Genomic DNA, 17,980 nt, shown 5'->3' on the forward strand with positions numbered 1-17,980 from the left:
GGAGCTTATACTCTAAAATACTAAACTGTATGGATTCTGATAAAAAACAAAAACGTGCAACTTCATAAAATGTAATTTCGTCATTAAAAAGCCTTTATGATATAACTGCGGCAGTCTCAATACAGGGGAAATATTTTATTACTGCGATGCGAGATACAAATTTACACTTATCAATTATCTCTCGTTTCAGGTTCTTCGTCATATGCAGCCATAATTTTTTCCATAATTTCCCATAACTTATCCCTGGCTAAATCTTTGCAGAAAACCTGTTGCATGAAATAATTCACATAATCAAATCCCATCAGTAACTAACAGAGATGTAAATTAATACAGAAACACTATATACATATACACTTACATTGAACCATGGCTGTTGATCGCACTCGTCCATCAAAGGTACAACCACACCATAAATTTGTAACGACAGATTAATACAAGCTATCGCTATTAAACTCGGTGGATAATCGAGAATAGCTGGGGAATGATGAAAATCTTGCAGCAATGCCATACTAGTTTTGGCAACTGGATACTTGGACCATTCCTCTTCGCCAAACCAGGCTTGTAATGATCGTAGATAATGAAGCATGTACTGTAATAATACATGTAAACTGTTCATATGTATATCACACATGTGAATTAATATTATGCAATTAGTAATGCTTGTACCTTGTGTGGATGTACAGGTGTGACTTGAAATTTAAGCATCCTCATAATCAAAAGTTCAGCTTGGACAATCGCATCTCTCATACTCCAATATTGATCTCCAAGATCTAGCGGCTGAGATCCTCTGTGAAGTGTATTGTACGATACATTCATTATGTCTCTTATCTTTAATGTATCGTCCTTCACTTTACCAGCCAGATAAAGACAAGTCGAAGCTATTAACTAAAAGAGACGAGACTTATCATATTTGTTAAAAAGTTAATATTATTTCAATATTATTTATGCTTACATAATTGTCATATCCCTGCAATGTTGCTTCTTTTATAAATCTATGATATAATGTTGCAGCGGTAGCTATTGTCAATGGATGAGCTTCTGATTTTAAGCCTACAATCAAAGAAATCTTTCGTCGTACTACAGCTTAAAAATGCAACAACTTCTATGAAGCATCTACAAGATACCACAATTAACGTACCACATTCAAAGATAAATCGTGAAACTGTAAAACTATCGCTAGATTTGGTATAATCGATCGTAATACTTTTTTGCAACGTATTTCTTTTTTCGCGTTGCATCGCCAGAACATCGATTACATCCTTCATCTTAGAGCTGGAAAGAAACGATAAGTGTAACTAATAACGTTTGTGACATGCAAACATTGTGTGAGATCAATAGCATCAATATCATAGACAAAGTACGCGTAAAATTTTGATCTGTCAAAAATAAACCGGCATATAACCTTGTTTCAGTATCATCCAATGTGAACTCATTGTACCTGAGAGTTTCGGTACTGCTCGGCTCTGAGGGATTCATCTCGAAATTATACACGTGCTTCACAGAAAAAAACTTTTACAAATCCTATGCACAAAAGTAATTGTATACAAAATTATTCACGTTTTTTATTCAAGCGCAAAAACTATACGGATCCGCGTATACATAAATATATATAATCATGACATAAATTTATACGTCTACCATCAGTGATTTTTATACTTGAATGCACGCCATGAGCGTGCTCTGTCCTTGTCCAACGTTCGATAAATACAAAGATAGAACAACAAGGAGATCCCAGAAAGACAAAATGTTACGCAGTTGGCTATCAAATAGAAAATTTTCCTATTTGACAGCCAATCATATGACATTATGTTTAAGTGCGTTTCTTACTAGAAAGCACCCTATATCTCTAGGTGGATCTCTATTGGCTCCAGTATGTTATAAAGTGAGTTCTTTCGCGAGGTTGGCCACACTGTTTCCACATCCCTCCGAAATACCGTCGAAGAGGTGGGATGGCTTATATAAGCAAGTACTGGCTCATCGAATTTCGCGGCACTTTGCACGAGATGAGTCGAGTCGACGTGTTCCTCGCTGCTCGTTTTGTAGGTTATGTCGCGTCGAGACCGCAATAAAGCTTTATTACGATTGTGAATCGTGAGTTAGGGTCTCAATTAAGATCGCCTGTAGATCAGTCGAGAGACGCGCAACTCGGTGCATAAGAAGCTGGACGATCTCGACGAATACGGTAGATATTCACGATATCGGTACGATTATATATAATTTCAATCACACGGTCATATTTTTGTCTTGTATATATACGTAACTGCGCAGCAGGTGCCGCTTATCTCTAATAAGCAATCAATCGGGAGATCAATTTGAAGATCTCGCCTTTGTTTTCAACAGGCGTGATTAAAACACGCAAGAGGAGTCATTCCGGAGATCAAAGCGGAAGAAAAAGATACGAGGGAAGAGACGCTATACGAAATGTCGGCTTCTCCCATCGCCAGACAGGCTACCCAGAGCCAGAGCATACCGTCTAAGAGGATCGTCATCCACGATCCTAATCAGTTACCCGCGGATTACTCGTCTACTCCCGGAGGAACTCTTTATTCCACGACACCGGGAGGTCAGTGCATCCTTTATTCATCTTCCGTCAGGTTGACTTTTTTTTTAACTCTGCTTCCGACCATGAAATTATGGTCACATTGAAAGGTCCTCGGAATGGGATTTCTATAGAAAGAAAGAAAGAAAATTGAACCCCCTATCGAGATTCTAAGAATTTTCTATTCAATAGTCAATCGATATATCCCGACAAAAATTTGATCGTATGTGAATACAATCGTCGTTCTTCTCGTGTAATTGTAATCGCGAGAACGTAAAGTCACGTAGACGAATATTGAATCGTTCGATTCGAATTCGAATAAATCCGAGATTCTCGATTGGCGCGATATGTTTCGAAGAGAGTCGCGGAAATTTTTTTTTTTTTTTTTTTGTTCCATCCGAATTAATTCTCGTCTCCCGATTATATCGCGCACTTTGTTTTTCGAATGTAACTCTTGAGGAGGAACTTTCAAAAGGAATATTTGACAAAGAAATGTCAAATATTACGATGTGAAAGTTTCGCCTAAAGAAACATCTGTCGCGATATATGCTTCGCGCAATTGGCACATAAAATAAATATTGAAAGACACGAGAATTTCTCTCATTTTTTTTAGAAACGCACATACACGACATTTTGCACACATATGAAGATTCTCAAAAAGAAAAAAAAAGATAAGCCTATTGCGATGTTTCGTGCATATCAGAAGACGCGAAGACGTCGATATCGTTCTAAGATATCGTTTGGAAGTCGATGCGACCTCGATAAACAAATGCAACACGTGCAAGTATCAAGGCCGTTGATATTTATGTGTTACCAGCCGGCACGACGCGGGATTGTCTCTCTCTCTCGCACGCATACATACTCTACTTGATAAGCATATATTATATAATTGCGTATTTCGGAGGATTTGTTTGATCTTTCGTCTGTACGGAAAAATTTTTGAGATTTCTGCGTCGTATAAATTTTACATCCATAACATTACATACACATACGAATTTGTGTTATTAATAACAGATATGCAAGTCAAAGAAATAATGAATTAGATAAAGATCTATCATGTTTTTTAAATGATAACTTATTGCGTTTTTATTTATGTTTCTTTAAATACGCGTCATTTTTCGATTATAAAAGAGGACAGAGAGGAGTCTACAAGGCGAACCGGAGCGTGAATATATTCTAGAAAAAGAAAAAAGAATTATAAGAATTGGAAAAAAAGGTCCGCGTTTTTTCTGATAAATTTTGTGTCGACTCTTTTTTTACGAAAGTGTCGAGAAGAGGCATGGAATTTTTCTTTTTAATAAGCAAAAATATGTATCATACTCGTCAGTAAGCCAGGCCACGTGCACTTTACACATCTTGTACGTTCCACAACATTTCAAGCTGGCCTAAACGATCAAGGCCGAATTAATGTGCGCGACCGAACATCATCCGATGCGTAATCGGTGACGCGTAATGTTTATCACCGCACGATGCCGACGCGGCGAGCTAAAAGTCACGGTGCCTTGAAAAACAAATGTACGCTGCTGGATCTTTAGCGATAGTTTGAACGCGCGACATATGGTACTCTATCCGATGAACATACGTGTAAATGTAAATAAATTTCACGTAACGTGTCTCTACATGTAAATAGCAACAATTGTCACACAATCATTTTTTTTTTTTTTTTTATTATTATTATTATTATTATTAATTTGCGCTATCATTATCCAAATAATTTTTTGCCAAGTAGGAAAGAAATTGTTTTAATCGTAAAAAATTTAATGAAAGATCATGTTGCACGTTTTCTTTTGTTTTATATATTTTATATAGTATGAATTTAAAAAATTTCTGTCTGAGAATTTTATGCAAAATAATTCTTTTATTGTAGTTTTTTTTTATAAAAATACAAATATGTGATTTTTTATTCGTATTATTAGAAAAGAAAATTATTTGAATAAAAATAGCTCAATCAGTTATAGAAAACTTGTGTATTATACATGTGTGCAGATTAAGAGATGTACATGATTTATACAAAAAAATTATCTCGATAAAGATAGCAGGCTGTTGACTTTATATTTCACATATATATTTTCGTGCTTTCTGCGATTATGTTTATCTTGGCAATCTTGCCGATCCTTGCACTCCTTTCAAGTTAGGTAGGTGTCGGTACAGAAATATACTTGTATTAATAGGCACTGTAAGCGCCGCTTTCCATGTAACTGTCTAGCCATTGTATCGTTCCTGGGTGTCATCATTCGTTTGCTAATAGAATTGTTCTTAAAAATCAGTTTATTGTTTCATTTCTCATTCATTTGATTCGCATTCTTTCTGGAAATAGGATTATTCTTTAAAGCATTAAGGACAATTGAAATTTTTTTTTCTGTTATCTTAATTATGTTGAATTGAAAAACTGACACTGTATAATAAGCTTGTGATAAAATTGACTTGTACTTCATCTCTAATGATTAATATGTTACAATTTTATCAGATAATTCTTGATAAATCATGAGTATATTGTACTTTCAAATTTTAAGACATATTGTATATACAACGAATATAAATATGAATTGTATTATGACAAATAGGGATTCACATAGCTTTTGTATTGTACATATTTCTAGCTGCTTCCAATGAAATTATTTTTTACGCATATTTCCGCATAACGAAAATTTAATTTCATTATTAAATTTACCTGGGAAAATAACTTTATATCACAAATTCTTGGGCAGAATCATCTCTATTGTAGAATCGGAGATTCAACGTGTATTTATATATAATTCTATGAATTCTATGCAGGTACGCGTATTGTATATGAACGCGCGTTTTTGATGAACTTGCGAAACTCTCCAATATCGCGAACACCGCCGCGAAATACGTTGAGTATACCGTCAGAATTGCTGAAAGGCAGTACACCAGCAATCACAAGGGATCCTGCTAAAAATTCTGATAAAGGTCAGTTTGCTTCAAATTTACGATTCGATTCTATCACTAAATTTTTGAGAATTTTTTTAAATAAAAAAGATTAAATACGGATTGGAATTTTATTTCAAAATAAAAGTATATATATGACATGTATAATCTTATTTATCTTGTTAGGAACTTTCGATTAATTTCTATTGAAATTAATTTTTTCTTTTCTTTTCTTTTCTCTCTCTCTTTTTTTATTATTATTTTATAGTAAAATTATGACCCATTCTATATTAATGATATTGTATATGATTTTTTTCTCACATTTATATAATTTTACAGATGTTCTGGTAATCGAGGAATCTGCAGAGCAGTTTGAAATGGACATGTAATAAAGATAATCTGCCAATCGTTTACTGTAAGGATTTAAATGTGTTCGTAACCATACTCGAGAATACTATCAATTTATTCAAATAAGAACAAGAGTATGGCTAACATGCTTCAATTCTGTGCCTTTTATCAATGGCCTTATTAAAAACTATGAACTTTTGTTCTTTGATAAATCAGCAAATGTTTTATATATATTGCAAATTATTTCATTCTCGATATTATCCAATATAATATGTATATTTACATATAAGAAGCACGACTGTGGACGTGGAGATACTAATTGTACAATGAATATGTATCAACAGTCACTAAGTCTTCCTTTCAGAATTGCCGATAGAATGCTTTATAATCTATTTCTTAAGAAATTTGTATCTGTGAATAAATGACACATTTTATACATAGATATACACATTTTATTATTATTTTTTATACATTATAAAAAGACCTTCAATAATTATATAAAATATAAAAATTAAATCACTTGTATAGCAATTAAGATTATTGTAATTGTATTTTTAAGTAAAAGTATATATTGAACAATGATTTTATTTCAATTTAATCAAATCGCATGCATGTATAAAAATTAATATTATGTGAATAAAATCATATAATTAAATTCTTATCTTTAAATATTATATAGAAAAAAAATTGTGCGTCGTGTATCTTGGCCTTTCGTAATCCCAGTTTATAAGAGAAAATTATTATATATAAATATATCTTAAAAGTTATTATTTTTCAATTACATATTTTTCATTAACGTCTTCAAAATGCATAATACGAAAACAAGCAAAGATATGTTATTTGTAAAAATAAAATTATAAAAATTGATTGTCATAAGTTTAAATTGCGCAATATGTTGCATGTCATATATATTTGCAACAAATTTGATCAATTGGATGTTACTCTTTATACTAAAAGAAAAAGGCCATTGTAAAGTTAATTCTCTGCTTAGATAATATAATACAACCTTTGGCACCAGTGCACAAGTAACACAAACGTGATCAAATAAGTTACTTTAATTACATTATATATATATATATATATAATATAATACAATCTCTTATATAAAATTTATCACAAACAAAAAACAAGACATATGTTCAACTTGTTTCAACGTAGAACTTATGTGGAATTTGTTATTTCAGATATTCTTTGTAAAATTACCTTTGCAACATTAACTTTAGCTCCTTCCGAATCGTAATCATTGTAATAAATTAATTCGCACAAATTTCTTGTACTTGGCTCGTTTTGCAAAATTTCTCGTAGTTTCTTATAAAATATCATGGTAATGTCATTTTTATATTGCTTGTACACGATAGACTCTGGATGGCTGTGCTTTTGTACTTCGTAGAATGTCAGCAATGGTGTTGCACCTTCCGCCACTACGTATATTGGACTAGCACCAGAGTTTCTTCCATTGGGATATATCTTGTAAGCGTTGTTGCGATATGTTCTTCCTATTGTACCAGCACGATCGCGTTTCTCCTCTTCCAATTCGTGGGCATTCTCCATCCATTGAGCCTCTTTATCGATTGACACGTCCTTTAAGTTTGGCGGCGTATACCCCGACGACGATATCAAGATGAATAGCCTGTGCACTGGAAAAGTTACACCGTGCTTGTCTTCGAAATTTTCAATCTTTTCGATAATGCTCTTGCTATCGGTGGTGCCGCGATTCGGTAGAATCAATCGCAGGTAACCGTAGTAGAAGCTGTAGGCCATACCCGTGCCATAATCCAGACCTTTCATAGCGCTGAGATCGAGAAGTCTCTCCCATTCGGCCAGATCAGTTACTCTCAGCAAGTAGAAGGAAAAAATCATCAACGGCACACAGAAGTAGGGACCGAAATCCCATACATGATGCAACGGGCATCCTCGAACAATCATTGTCGATGCGATCAGAAATAAAAACACACCGATGACAAAGACCGCTGCCGATGCGGTGTTCAGGGTAAAATGATGACTTACCATCGACGAGAAACTTCGTTCGTGTTGCGAATCCACGTTTGTCAACGATATCAGCGTTCGACACAGACGCAGTATTAGGTCGCAAAATAGAAAAATCACAAGGAATACTGACGTAACGAGACACGTCGCTATCAACGACGTTATCACTCCGTCTTTCTTCGCTTTATACGCAACGGGAATGATAAAAATGACGAAGAGGATGACGCTGTGCATTAGATAAGTCTCCAATTTACGATCGGATGGTAAATATCTCTCGCTTTCCATCCTAACAGATCGCTTGTTTTATCCCTCGTTATTTACAGGTTGCCGCCAATTCCCAGGTACGCGCAAGTTTGAATTAATCCGTCGAATGTGTGGGAGCAGGCGCAGAAATACCTTCGCGAGATAGGACTTCGAGGAATAGCGACACGCCCCGTTTGCGCGTCCTATAGTAAAATTGAGCAGTGATTTAAAATGTTATGGTCTAGACCAATAGACTTGCATAAATCACAATCGACCAATCAGAGTTTACTGGCTACGTACGTGTGCCTGGTATGTGGATAGACCTTTAGGTTTAATTTGCGCGAAAATCGAATCGTCAACGCTTTGCTCAATTTCTTCTATCCCATTTGTTTGTATTAATTGTTAGTAAAAAATGTAAAAGATAGATAATTAATTACTAGATATTTTATAAATTATTTCTTTATTTCTTTATTTTTTTTTCAATCTTAACTTGAGATTAATGAAACTTTTAGTTTTAGTGGTGGATGTTTCTTAATAAACTTTCTTATGACAGGCCCGACAATAGCTTAATCTGACGGTTCATATATATTGATACAATGTAAGAATTGGACTTTTCAAAAAATCGACAAACATCTGTGACAAGCGCTCGGTTTTTGACAGGAAGATATAAATACGCGCTCGTGAAAAGTTTTTAAGCTCTGTAGCTGCGATGAAACGAAGAAACAAAAAGCGCAACTGTTTCTTTTCTTTTTCTTCCCTCGTGTTTTTATAATGGCACACCTGTCGATCACAACGATCGTTCGCGACGTTTCGTAATCGGCGACGCATGATTATTCTATAACGGTTTTCACGCATCTGCGATAGATAAGTCACGGAGGGAAGCCTCGCTTGGTAACGCGCGTCAGAGAAAGACGGCGTGGAAAAGGAGAGAGAGAAAGAGAGAGAGAGATAAAGGCTGCGGTCGAGAAGACACTAGAATGCTTCGAAGCGTTTGATTGACCAATCATGACACAAAGAGTAAAGATTTCTTTATTCTGATTGGTAAATGCAATTCTTCGAAGCATCTCTAGCGTCTTCTGGCGTCGGCGTGTTGCCAGGTTGGAGCGCTGTTAACGCTAGTAAATCGAGCCGATGGACCGACCGCAGCACGGTCGGGAGACATCTACGATCGATAAAGGCTCGCGGATAGACCCCGAAAATCGTCGCGCGGCGGAAAATCGCGACGGCGCGAGGAAGAGGGAAAGAGAGAGACAGTTGGAGGGAAGAGGGAAGGAAAAGGAGATAGATAGAGAAAGAATTGAAGAAAGATCGGCGAGCGGCAAAGAATCGACGCTCTTTGGCAGCGACGCGACGCCGCGATACTGGCGACGCGAACGATTCTGCGCGGCGCATCGCACGATTAATGTAATCGGCAGGTGATTTCACGTCGCTGATTAAGCGCCATGTCCCGCGATGGACCAATCAGCTGCTTGGTAAATCGCCGTGAGACCTCGAGAATCTGTCCCCCACAGACGAATGACAACAAAAGAGACTGATAGAAGTCGCGCGCGCGAGAGAGAGCCCGAGTTTTTTCGCACGCGAGTGTGTGTATCCCGCGCAGCCGAGGCCGAGGGGTATATCCGCTGCCGCGGCTGCTTTTTTTCCGTTCCCCGTAGCGCGCCGCGAGTAACGTCGCATCGCTGGTGGTGAAAGTGTCGAGGAATATGAAGAGGAGAAATGTCGAGTGCGGTAAGCTTCGGAGGCCCTTGAAACGCAACAAGCTCACCGAGGGAATCTACGGAAGGTAAATCCTCTCTATCTGTCTTTCTCGCTCTCGCCGCCATATGCGTGTAACATCTACCTCGAGAGGAATGGCTGTTTCCTCTCGATGTAGAGAAAAATAACCAAAAATCTACGCCGCAATGATCGCGGGACCGGACATTCGGCCCACGATCCGCCACGCCGAGAGTCAATCGCGCCAACGGTGTAATCACCCTCGTCTCGCATGACATTTACCTCCGAGTCACAAACATCCTTTGTATAATACGCTCCTGTTTTTCTATCAATTCCCTTTTGTATCTCTCTCTCTCTCTCTCTCTCTCTCCCTCTCTCAGCTCTTAATCCTAAATACGTTTCTCTATCTTACATATGCGTGTGTACGCAGCGTTCATGTGCTGCGTGTATGACTTACAGACAAGTAGCTAATGTCACAATAACAAAATGAAGCAGCCGCGACAGTTGAGTGACTTTCCAGCGCATTCTCTTTTTTTCTTATATCTTTCAAAAAGAGCATAAGCTCTTATAGTGTTATGTAAGTCTCTTGTGTTTTCGATAACATCATCTATACGTCTTGTCATCCATAATCTGATACTTATATATACAATAAACAAAAGCAAAACCAAGAAATAACTATTTGGTTGATGGCATGTTAAATATCCTCTTATATATATAAGAAAAAAGTAAACAAAAGCAAGGAAAGACATTTATATGTAGATCCTATAATAGAAATGTATAAAATTGTAATTGTAAACTTTAATTCAACAAGTAGCAAATCAGATTTGCAAACTATTTGTATAAAATATATGATTATATCTGTGTTTCAGTTTCTTGCTTTATCTAAAGTTTGTTCTACTATGGGTCATGGTGATTCTGGCAGACTTTATTTTGGAATTCCGTTTTGAATTCTTGTGGCCATTCTGGTTACTCCTCCGAAGCGTTTACGATTCCTTTAAATATCAAGGCTTGGTAGGTACCAGTGTTATACAATAATAAACAATTGCACAATATTATGTAGTTATGTAAATTATGTTTCTTTCTTTGTGTGTGTTTCAGGCCTTCTCTGTATTTTTTATTTGTATCGCACTTACGTCAGACATGATTTGCTTTTTTTTTATCCCTGTTCATTGGCTGTTTTTTGCCGCTAGCACTTATGTTTGGGTGCAATATGTTTGGCACACAGGTATGTAAGAAACAAAATAAAATGAGTATGATATATATTTCTAGCTATATTGATACAATCTGTAATATACTTGAAAAATAGAGTAGATATTCTATAACTTTTAATGGATATATAAGAGAATATATAATATATAATATAATATAATATATATAATTAAATCTTGATATTGTACAGATAAAGGTGTGTGCCTACCAACTGTAATGCTGTGGCTACTATTTCTATATATAGAGGCAGCAGTGCGGTTACGTGACTTACGTCATATGCCATTTCATCTAGACCTCTGTCGGCCGTTTGCAGCACATTGGTATTATTTCTTTTGTTTATGCATTAATCTATGATTAAATCTAATACTTTATTAATGCAAGTTACTTTATATATGTCTTTTAAAATAGTCTACTCACAATCCACATTTGTATCAAATATATTTTTCTATAATGTATATTTTCAGCATTGGCTATCCTGTAGTTACATTGGGCTTTGGTTTTAAGAGTTATATAGGCTACAGAATGAGGCAGGTTAGTCTTTAATAATTTTACATTGATTTATTACACTTTTAAAGATACAGAAGTAACTTTGCAATGTACACTAATGCATAATTATATGTAGAATATCTTGATTTATTTTTTTTTGTGATCCACAGAGAAAACAGAAAGATGTGGCAAAGGAGAACGATTTCTACTTGCAATTACTGCAGCAAGCACTGCCTCTAGAGCAACAAGCTATGTCGATGCAGCAAATTCAACCACAAGTGCAGTCACAGACGCAACATGTCACTGCGTCGTTGGAACAACACATTAAAACTCAAACACACAAATTGAGTCCACAATATAATCCAAGCCCTGAAAAAAGCAGAGGTAGCTTGTATTTATTATCAATAAATATTTTCTCTCTCATGTCTATATATATTTTCTCTTTGAATAAATAGACATTTTATCACGATCAACACGTCAAATTTTATCACGATTTTTTTTTCTCTTTGAATAAATAGACGTTTTATCACGATCAGCACATTTTAAATATGGCTGTATTTATTCTTTCAGAGGGCAGTAACAGTTCTATAGAAACAAACGTACAAAATGGTGGAGTACACAATAGTAGCCAAATCATATCACAAGCACAGAGCGCCAAAGGTACTCATAGAAAGTCCTTAGATAAAAGTGAAAAGCAGGAAGAGCAGCATAATAAACATAATGTATCAAATAATTCACCATCAGACAAAAATGATAAAAGATTTATACATAGTAACGGAAATACAGTATCACACGGTGACATACAGCTTATCGAGAGGTTGGGGTATGTTGAATTTTATATTAAAGAGTACATTTCTTTTTTTATCTTTACACGTTAATTTTACACTTCAGATTCTTATTGACAATTTTTTTAAACAGATCTGTAAATGATTTTGACGTAAATGAAGTAGAGAAAGACAAGTCTATCAAGGGTTGCGGAAACGCTACAATAAAATCGCAATCAAACGGTTCGGTAACGGGAAAATGGAATAATGTGAAGGAAAGCCGAGATTCATCGTCGACTACCAATGTCCAACGCGAACGTAAGACTCGACAGGTTAAAAATACAGGTGACATCACAGCAGAACAACAGAAACAACAAGACGATTATTATCAAAGGTACATCATAAAAGAGAAATCTATTTCTTATAGATACAATTACTATAAGATGCTACAGAAATATTCTGCTAATATAATTCTACATGTTCTCACAATGGCACAGATCGAAACTAATGACAAATCTGGTATTTCTTGCTCTGTATTTAGATATCGAATCTTGTATCACTTTGTATACTCTTAGCGTAGATTTCTCATCAATTTCTTTAGCATAATTTGTCATTGAAATAGGTTACTGGTGTGTCGCAGGCTCGAGGCGGATATAAAACGCTTGAAATCAGACTTGCAGTCAAGTCGACAATTGGAACAAGAATTACGATCGCAAGTCAATACCTTGCTTAACGGAGAGCGGCAGGCTAAGGGCGACATCCAACAACTCCAACATGATAACGATCAACTACAAAGCAAGTAAGTGTATTTAACGAGCGAGAGTTTTGTAACTTATGATTATATGTAATATTTGTAAAGAATCTATCCAGTTAGTATCTATAATTTTACGTTTCACGTTTTGAATTTTGAGATAGTATATGTGAACTATGCAATACTCACACAAATTTATTAGTGATTCTTTCATCTTTTTCATTTTCAGTTATTTTATTAAACATTGACGTAATGTCATTAAAAAAAATTTATTTGATTTACATACACAGTATATATACAAGAAAAATGTTTTATGTATATATACAAATTTATAGAAATTACTAAAATCTATAAAATTTCTTCTTTAAATAATTTAATCAAATTTTTTAATTTTTTTAATTACAATTTATAACATTTATTATATAATTAATCATGTTTTATGTTATCCTAATTTTGGACCGAAATTTAATAATTACCTTTCTATATCCATGTTGGTATCCAGATAAAGATTACCATTTGGTAAATATGCAGAAAATTAATTTCTTTAGTCAACCCGCGTTTTCAATTAAAAGTATGAAGACTACACGAAAGGTATATAAAACTGTAGTTTGTATATTTTATAATGGTTCAATAATTAATTTTAATAATTAAATTTAGTCTGCAACACACACATATACAATAAATCTTTAAATATGTTATATTAGAGAGTTATTACTTTATGTCACAACTTTTTTATATTTATAAATCTATTTGTAAAAAGAACAATATACACGATATTTATTTTATATAGTCAAATATATGTAAAACAAAATATTATGACTTGAATTAAAATATACAATATATGTATTCCTGTTTTGACTTGTGAGTAAAATTGGACAAAGTCTAAAACATAAATTTTTACATTATAGATTGCATGGTTTAGTGACGGCGCGTCAATTGGATAAACAGACGATGTCATCATTGGAAAAGCGAATTGCAGAGGAGAGGAAACAACGCACTGCGTGTGAAGCGTCCTTGATCTCCGAACGGAGGGCACGACGAGCTGCCGAGGAGGCACGCTCCGCAATTCCACCGCCACCACCTCCGCTTATTAGGCAAGAATGCACTGATGCGTGTAAAAATCGAAGATCACAAATAGAACAGGATCTTAAAAATCTGCGTCGTGAACTCAAATCGAAAGAGGAAAAGTAAGAACAAAAACATTGCATAGATTTCAATTATATGTATATGTGTTTATGTGCGTAAGAGTTACATTAGATTATGTCAAATAATCTCAAAATTAACAATGCTCATTGATACATCAGGTGTAACATATTGGAAAAAGACACAGCGCGTTGCAAAGAGAACCACAGAGAGTCCGAAATTTTACTCACTGCACTCAACGCGCTACAGGACAAAACCGCGCATTTGGAAAACAGTTTGAGCGCGGAGACACGTATAAAACTTGATCTTTTCTCGGCACTCGGTGAAGCTAAGCGACAATTAGAAATTCGAGAAAGTAAGTAATAATAATGTTATTCATTATATTTCGTGTATGTGAATATACAATCTTTTTAACATTTTCATGATTGAAAAATATTTTATAACATTGAAGAAAAGTGTGGTGCAATATTATATTGCAAATTCTGTGTTATTACTGGCATCTTAGATGTATCTCATACTATTCTTCGTTGAATCAGGCTTAATCAGATCTCACGAGAAAGAAATCGAGATGTTGAAAACAAAAATAGCGCAAGATTTAGCTGTGATGTCACAAGACACGTTTGGTCCAGCGCCAACCTGTGCGACGTCCAAGCTACGTTTAAATAGTGAAGTGAGAGTAGCAGGAACAAAAATACGTTCAAACGAAAGTCCTTGTCCGGGGTGTACTGTGTCGAATTTGGATCCGAATGCGACAGCGTACACGCCTAAAAGCTCCCTCGTAGCGTCGACCGAAGCTTAAAAACTGCGATTGTTCTCTCTCATCAAAACCCGATATAGTAGGATATATCAATTACAAAAGAATGTTTCAAGTTTCTCCGTGGAAATATTAACCAGTTTAGTTCCTGCAAGTAAATGGCGAAAATACGGATTTACCAATATCACATCTTTCCTATATACTCATCTTCTTAAGGAGATAATATTTTTATCATATACAGATTCTTTCAATGTGTAAAAGAAACCTGAAAGTCTTCCATGAGAAACTTTATGAAACATATTTTGTATCGTGTCTTGTCCTTTCAGAGGAAGAAATGAAACCGTTGACATTACTTATGATCATACGACGCGACACATTGGTTTCTAAAATGTCAGGGAAATCCAGTGACAGTCTTAATTTGTAACATTTATTATTTTTTAATGTGCTGCGAGTTGATTTTACAGATATATAATAATAATTTGTACCAGTGAACGATAAAAGTGTTTCGGCTCATATATAAATATCAATAACATACAATGCCTAATATTTTAAAAAATCAATATATTAACTAGGGCTATAAATATACAGATAATTTAATATTCGAGATATCTGATATTATTATTCGATTATACTTCGGATATTTATATTATCATATAATCTAAATATTTGTGGATTATTAAAATCTTAAGATCTGAAAATTTAAATCTACGAATTTGCAAATTTGGATTTGAACTATTTGAATTATAAAACGATAGATGGGATGTTAATTTTTTTTGTCATAATAATAACACCAATAATATAATATAATAAAATTTATGGAAATTATATTCAACTTTTATATATTTATTATATAAATAAAACTACAAAATAATGTAAAAAAAGATAACAAAATATTGTTTCTATTTTAATTACATTTATATAATATCTATCAAGTTTGATTTTGTTAGTTTTTTGTCTACTTTTATCTGATAGATAGCTCAAATTAATAAATATGCAGATTCAGATATAGATTTGATCTTTTGAAATATTAAAATCTGATTTATCCAGATAGTTCGAATATCGAGATTTGAGTAATCAGATAATTCTGTGAACCAATTATCTGGATGTTCAAATAGCAGCATATCCGAATTGTATTTAGTCCTAATACTGACCGTTAGTTTATTTGTAAGTAAAATATATTCTATATCCTACACACAAAGGATATTTTATACAGAAAGTCTATTTTGCTAAATGCATATGTCATGTTTAAAATGATGATACATGGTTCTTATGATACCCAAGATACATTTCATAATTATCTGTTTATGTATTCTGATGTCTACATGTTAAAATACTAATTGATCTTTAACATTGGAAAATGATACACATACACGCACACAAATATCTTACTAATGAAATCACGATAAAAGAAACATTAATATCTGTGTTATGATCTTCTCGCAGCATATGTCTAAACATATGATGACTTGTCAAAGATGTATTCTTCCTCAAGTCGTATAATTGAAGCTAGTCCATCATATTATATATACAAACTCTATTTAAATATCATTGGCATGTGGAGCCATTTTACGTTATGCGATTATCATGCGGAAATGAGCCATTGACAACAATAGAGGGAAATATGAGCGTTATAACATTCAAGAAGGATCAAAGTAAATGTCACGATGCTAAAATTGTTTTAGATTATCATATGCCTGTACAATGATACTCTCACACACACACATACACATGCGCGTATTTTTCTGTGCTTTTAAATTCTAATATATTTTTAATTCTCTTTTATGTATTGGCTTTCAAACGGTATGAAGTAGCCATTACATTTTTCGCGAGAGTAAAAGTGTATAGATTACAATATGTGATAAAAAATTGATCTAATTGAAAAATTTTGGCATACAATGATCATACTAGTATATGAGATTATGTAATGCCATACTATGTTAAAAAAAGCGGAAAAGAATTTAAATATGAGATAATAATTTTATTATAAGTACAAAAATAGAGAGCAAAGTTATCTTCGTTTGATTGCTTTATTTAAAGAAGAATATTTAATTCTCTATTTAGCGACACCGAATTGTTGAAATTTATTGTGACTAGATGTAAAGTTTTTTTTTCTCTTCTTTTACGACGTCCATTAATATAATTTAATATGATTTAAAAATAAAAAAGTTTTGCTTTTTCTTTTTTTTCTTTTAATTGTTCTTTACACATATATGTATATGTATAAAAAATATGTTACATGGTTTTGACAAATTATGGCACCATTGAAGGCATGTGGTACATAATATTTAAATCTATCTACTTAAAAAAATGTAACAATTTACATATGGCATATATTAAAGTGCACATTTTTTTTATTCGCGCAAATTGTGTGCGTCTATTAATCTATTGGCTTATTAATTACGCTGTAAGGAGGTGCTGTATGTTATGATTTTTATTTGTGTACAGATTTTTTTTATATATATATACTTTCATCTTAAAAATTTATAAAAGGTTGTTATATAATTTTAATTTAATTGGCTTATAAAGTGTTTGGAAGAGTTGTTGAGGAGAATGCGATGTGGCATTACGAAAAATTAATATCAATAACGATCAAAGATAAAATCGATTGAATAATTAATCGATGTTAACAAAATCTGCTGTTTTTTATTTTACCCGCGAGAAAGCCAGTACCTGCTTCATTACATTGGAAATGTTGTGTAACACTTGTTAACTATTACGAGATCATTCTCTCTCTTCCATATTTGTATATATAAAGCATTGTCATGACAATTTACTTATGGACATTAGTAGTGGATCGTGACCAACTAGTCAAGCGAAGGAAGTTCTACAAGCACAAATATTTATTAGAAGATATCCAATATTCAAAGCTTTTGTCTTCTATGGAAAGAGAGGATACAGAATCCTTTCATTTCATTAAAATTTAGTATTTGGACTCTCATTGGATAATGAATTTTACGAGTCCACATTTCCCAGATGATCCACATAAAAAACGTTGTAAAGGCTTTCCTGCACAATGTGTATTATTAAATTTTGGATTTTAATCTTTAAAAAAGCAGTGCTAAATTTATTCTAAGAAAGTTATGTGAAAAAGTTTCCTAAGTTGCATACGTTAATAATATATATATATATATATATATATATATATTTAAAAAAAA

The 17,980-nt window shown here is 33.8% G+C and overlaps 4 protein-coding genes across 10 annotated transcripts; 2 read left to right on the forward strand and 2 right to left on the reverse strand.

Annotated features, from left to right (window-relative positions):
• Nucleotides 1-41: 41 nt before the first annotated feature.
• On the reverse strand, nucleotides 42-1,729 carry Koko (cyclin Q). 4 transcript variants are annotated; one of them, XM_070314661.1, is made up of 6 exons: nucleotides 1,439-1,729; nucleotides 1,139-1,272; nucleotides 953-1,050; nucleotides 667-885; nucleotides 353-589; nucleotides 42-266 (listed from the first exon to the last, which is right to left on the reverse strand). In XM_070314661.1, exons 1-6 carry the CDS (start codon nucleotides 1,474-1,476, stop codon nucleotides 171-173), a joined length of 822 nt encoding a protein of 273 aa, XP_070170762.1. In that variant the 5' UTR covers nucleotides 1,477-1,729; the 3' UTR covers nucleotides 42-170. The 4 variants fall into 4 exon arrangements, with proteins under 4 accessions (XP_070170762.1, XP_070170752.1, XP_070170763.1 ...); XM_070314651.1 differs by having other exon boundaries at nucleotides 43-266; nucleotides 1,403-1,726; XM_070314662.1 differs by having other exon boundaries at nucleotides 47-266; nucleotides 359-589; nucleotides 1,439-1,696.
• Nucleotides 1,730-1,970: 241 nt separating this feature from the next.
• On the forward strand, nucleotides 1,971-6,216 carry Thor (eukaryotic translation initiation factor 4E binding protein thor). 2 transcript variants are annotated; one of them, XM_070314663.1, is made up of 4 exons: nucleotides 1,971-2,201; nucleotides 2,341-2,563; nucleotides 5,315-5,470; nucleotides 5,768-6,216. In XM_070314663.1, exons 2-4 carry the CDS (start codon nucleotides 2,422-2,424, stop codon nucleotides 5,815-5,817), a joined length of 348 nt encoding a protein of 115 aa, XP_070170764.1. In that variant the 5' UTR covers nucleotides 1,971-2,201; nucleotides 2,341-2,421; the 3' UTR covers nucleotides 5,818-6,216. The 2 variants fall into 2 exon arrangements, with proteins under 2 accessions (XP_070170764.1, XP_070170765.1); XM_070314664.1 differs by having other exon boundaries at nucleotides 1,971-2,182; nucleotides 2,269-2,563.
• Nucleotides 6,217-6,241: 25 nt separating this feature from the next.
• Sting (transmembrane protein sting) lies at nucleotides 6,242-8,185 on the reverse strand. Its single transcript, XM_070314634.1, has one exon. The coding sequence runs from the start codon at nucleotides 8,045-8,047 to the stop codon at nucleotides 6,938-6,940; it is 1,110 nt and encodes a 369-aa protein (XP_070170735.1). The 5' UTR covers nucleotides 8,048-8,185; the 3' UTR covers nucleotides 6,242-6,937.
• Nucleotides 8,186-9,173: 988 nt separating this feature from the next.
• LOC138943726 (macoilin-1) lies at nucleotides 9,174-15,590 on the forward strand. Of its 3 annotated transcripts, none has more exons than XM_070314666.1 (12): nucleotides 9,174-9,788; nucleotides 10,588-10,729; nucleotides 10,817-10,943; nucleotides 11,118-11,247; nucleotides 11,392-11,458; nucleotides 11,584-11,800; nucleotides 11,984-12,236; nucleotides 12,332-12,571; nucleotides 12,800-12,976; nucleotides 13,837-14,115; nucleotides 14,233-14,426; nucleotides 14,608-15,590. In XM_070314666.1, the coding sequence occupies exons 1-12, from the start codon at nucleotides 9,709-9,711 to the stop codon at nucleotides 14,868-14,870; spliced, it is 2,169 nt and encodes a 722-aa protein (XP_070170767.1). In that variant the 5' UTR covers nucleotides 9,174-9,708; the 3' UTR covers nucleotides 14,871-15,590. The 3 variants fall into 3 exon arrangements, with proteins under 3 accessions (XP_070170767.1, XP_070170781.1, XP_070170773.1); XM_070314680.1 differs by having other exon boundaries at nucleotides 12,818-12,976; XM_070314672.1 differs by having other exon boundaries at nucleotides 11,584-11,797; nucleotides 14,608-15,589.
• Nucleotides 15,591-17,980: the final 2,390 nt, after the last annotated feature.

The sequence above is a fragment of the Polyergus mexicanus genome, unplaced genomic scaffold (assembly GCF_030449975.1).
Source record: "Polyergus mexicanus isolate NDT 795.1 unplaced genomic scaffold, iyPolMexi1.0 SCAF_2, whole genome shotgun sequence".
NCBI lineage: Eukaryota > Metazoa > Arthropoda > Insecta > Hymenoptera > Formicidae > Polyergus > Polyergus mexicanus.

Coding starts and splice junctions, on each gene's coding strand:
- Thor (XM_070314663.1), top strand. CDS start 2,422: ATGTCGGCTTCTCCCATCGCCAGACAGGCTACCCAGAGCCAGAGCATA. Junction 2,564..5,314: donor TTATTCCACGACACCGGGAG/GTCAGTGCATCC, acceptor AATTCTATGCAG/GTACGCGTATTGTATATGAA. Junction 5,471..5,767: donor TGCTAAAAATTCTGATAAAG/GTCAGTTTGCTT, acceptor ATAATTTTACAG/ATGTTCTGGTAATCGAGGAA.
- Sting (XM_070314634.1), bottom strand. CDS start 8,047: ATGGAAAGCGAGAGATATTTACCATCCGATCGTAAATTGGAGACTTAT.
- LOC138943726 (XM_070314666.1), top strand. CDS start 9,709: ATGAAGAGGAGAAATGTCGAGTGCGGTAAGCTTCGGAGGCCCTTGAAA. Junction 9,789..10,587: donor ACCGAGGGAATCTACGGAAG/GTAAATCCTCTC, acceptor TCTGTGTTTCAG/TTTCTTGCTTTATCTAAAGT. Junction 12,237..12,331: donor CAGCTTATCGAGAGGTTGGG/GTATGTTGAATT, acceptor TTTTTTAAACAG/ATCTGTAAATGATTTTGACG.
- Koko (XM_070314651.1), bottom strand. CDS start 1,476: ATGAATCCCTCAGAGCCGAGCAGTACCGAAACTCTCAGGTACAATGAG. Junction 1,051..1,138: donor ACGATTTATCTTTGAATGTG/GTACGTTAATTG, acceptor CTTTGATTGTAG/GCTTAAAATCAGAAGCTCAT. Junction 886..952: donor TGCAGGGATATGACAATTAT/GTAAGCATAAAT, acceptor CGTCTCTTTTAG/TTAATAGCTTCGACTTGTCT.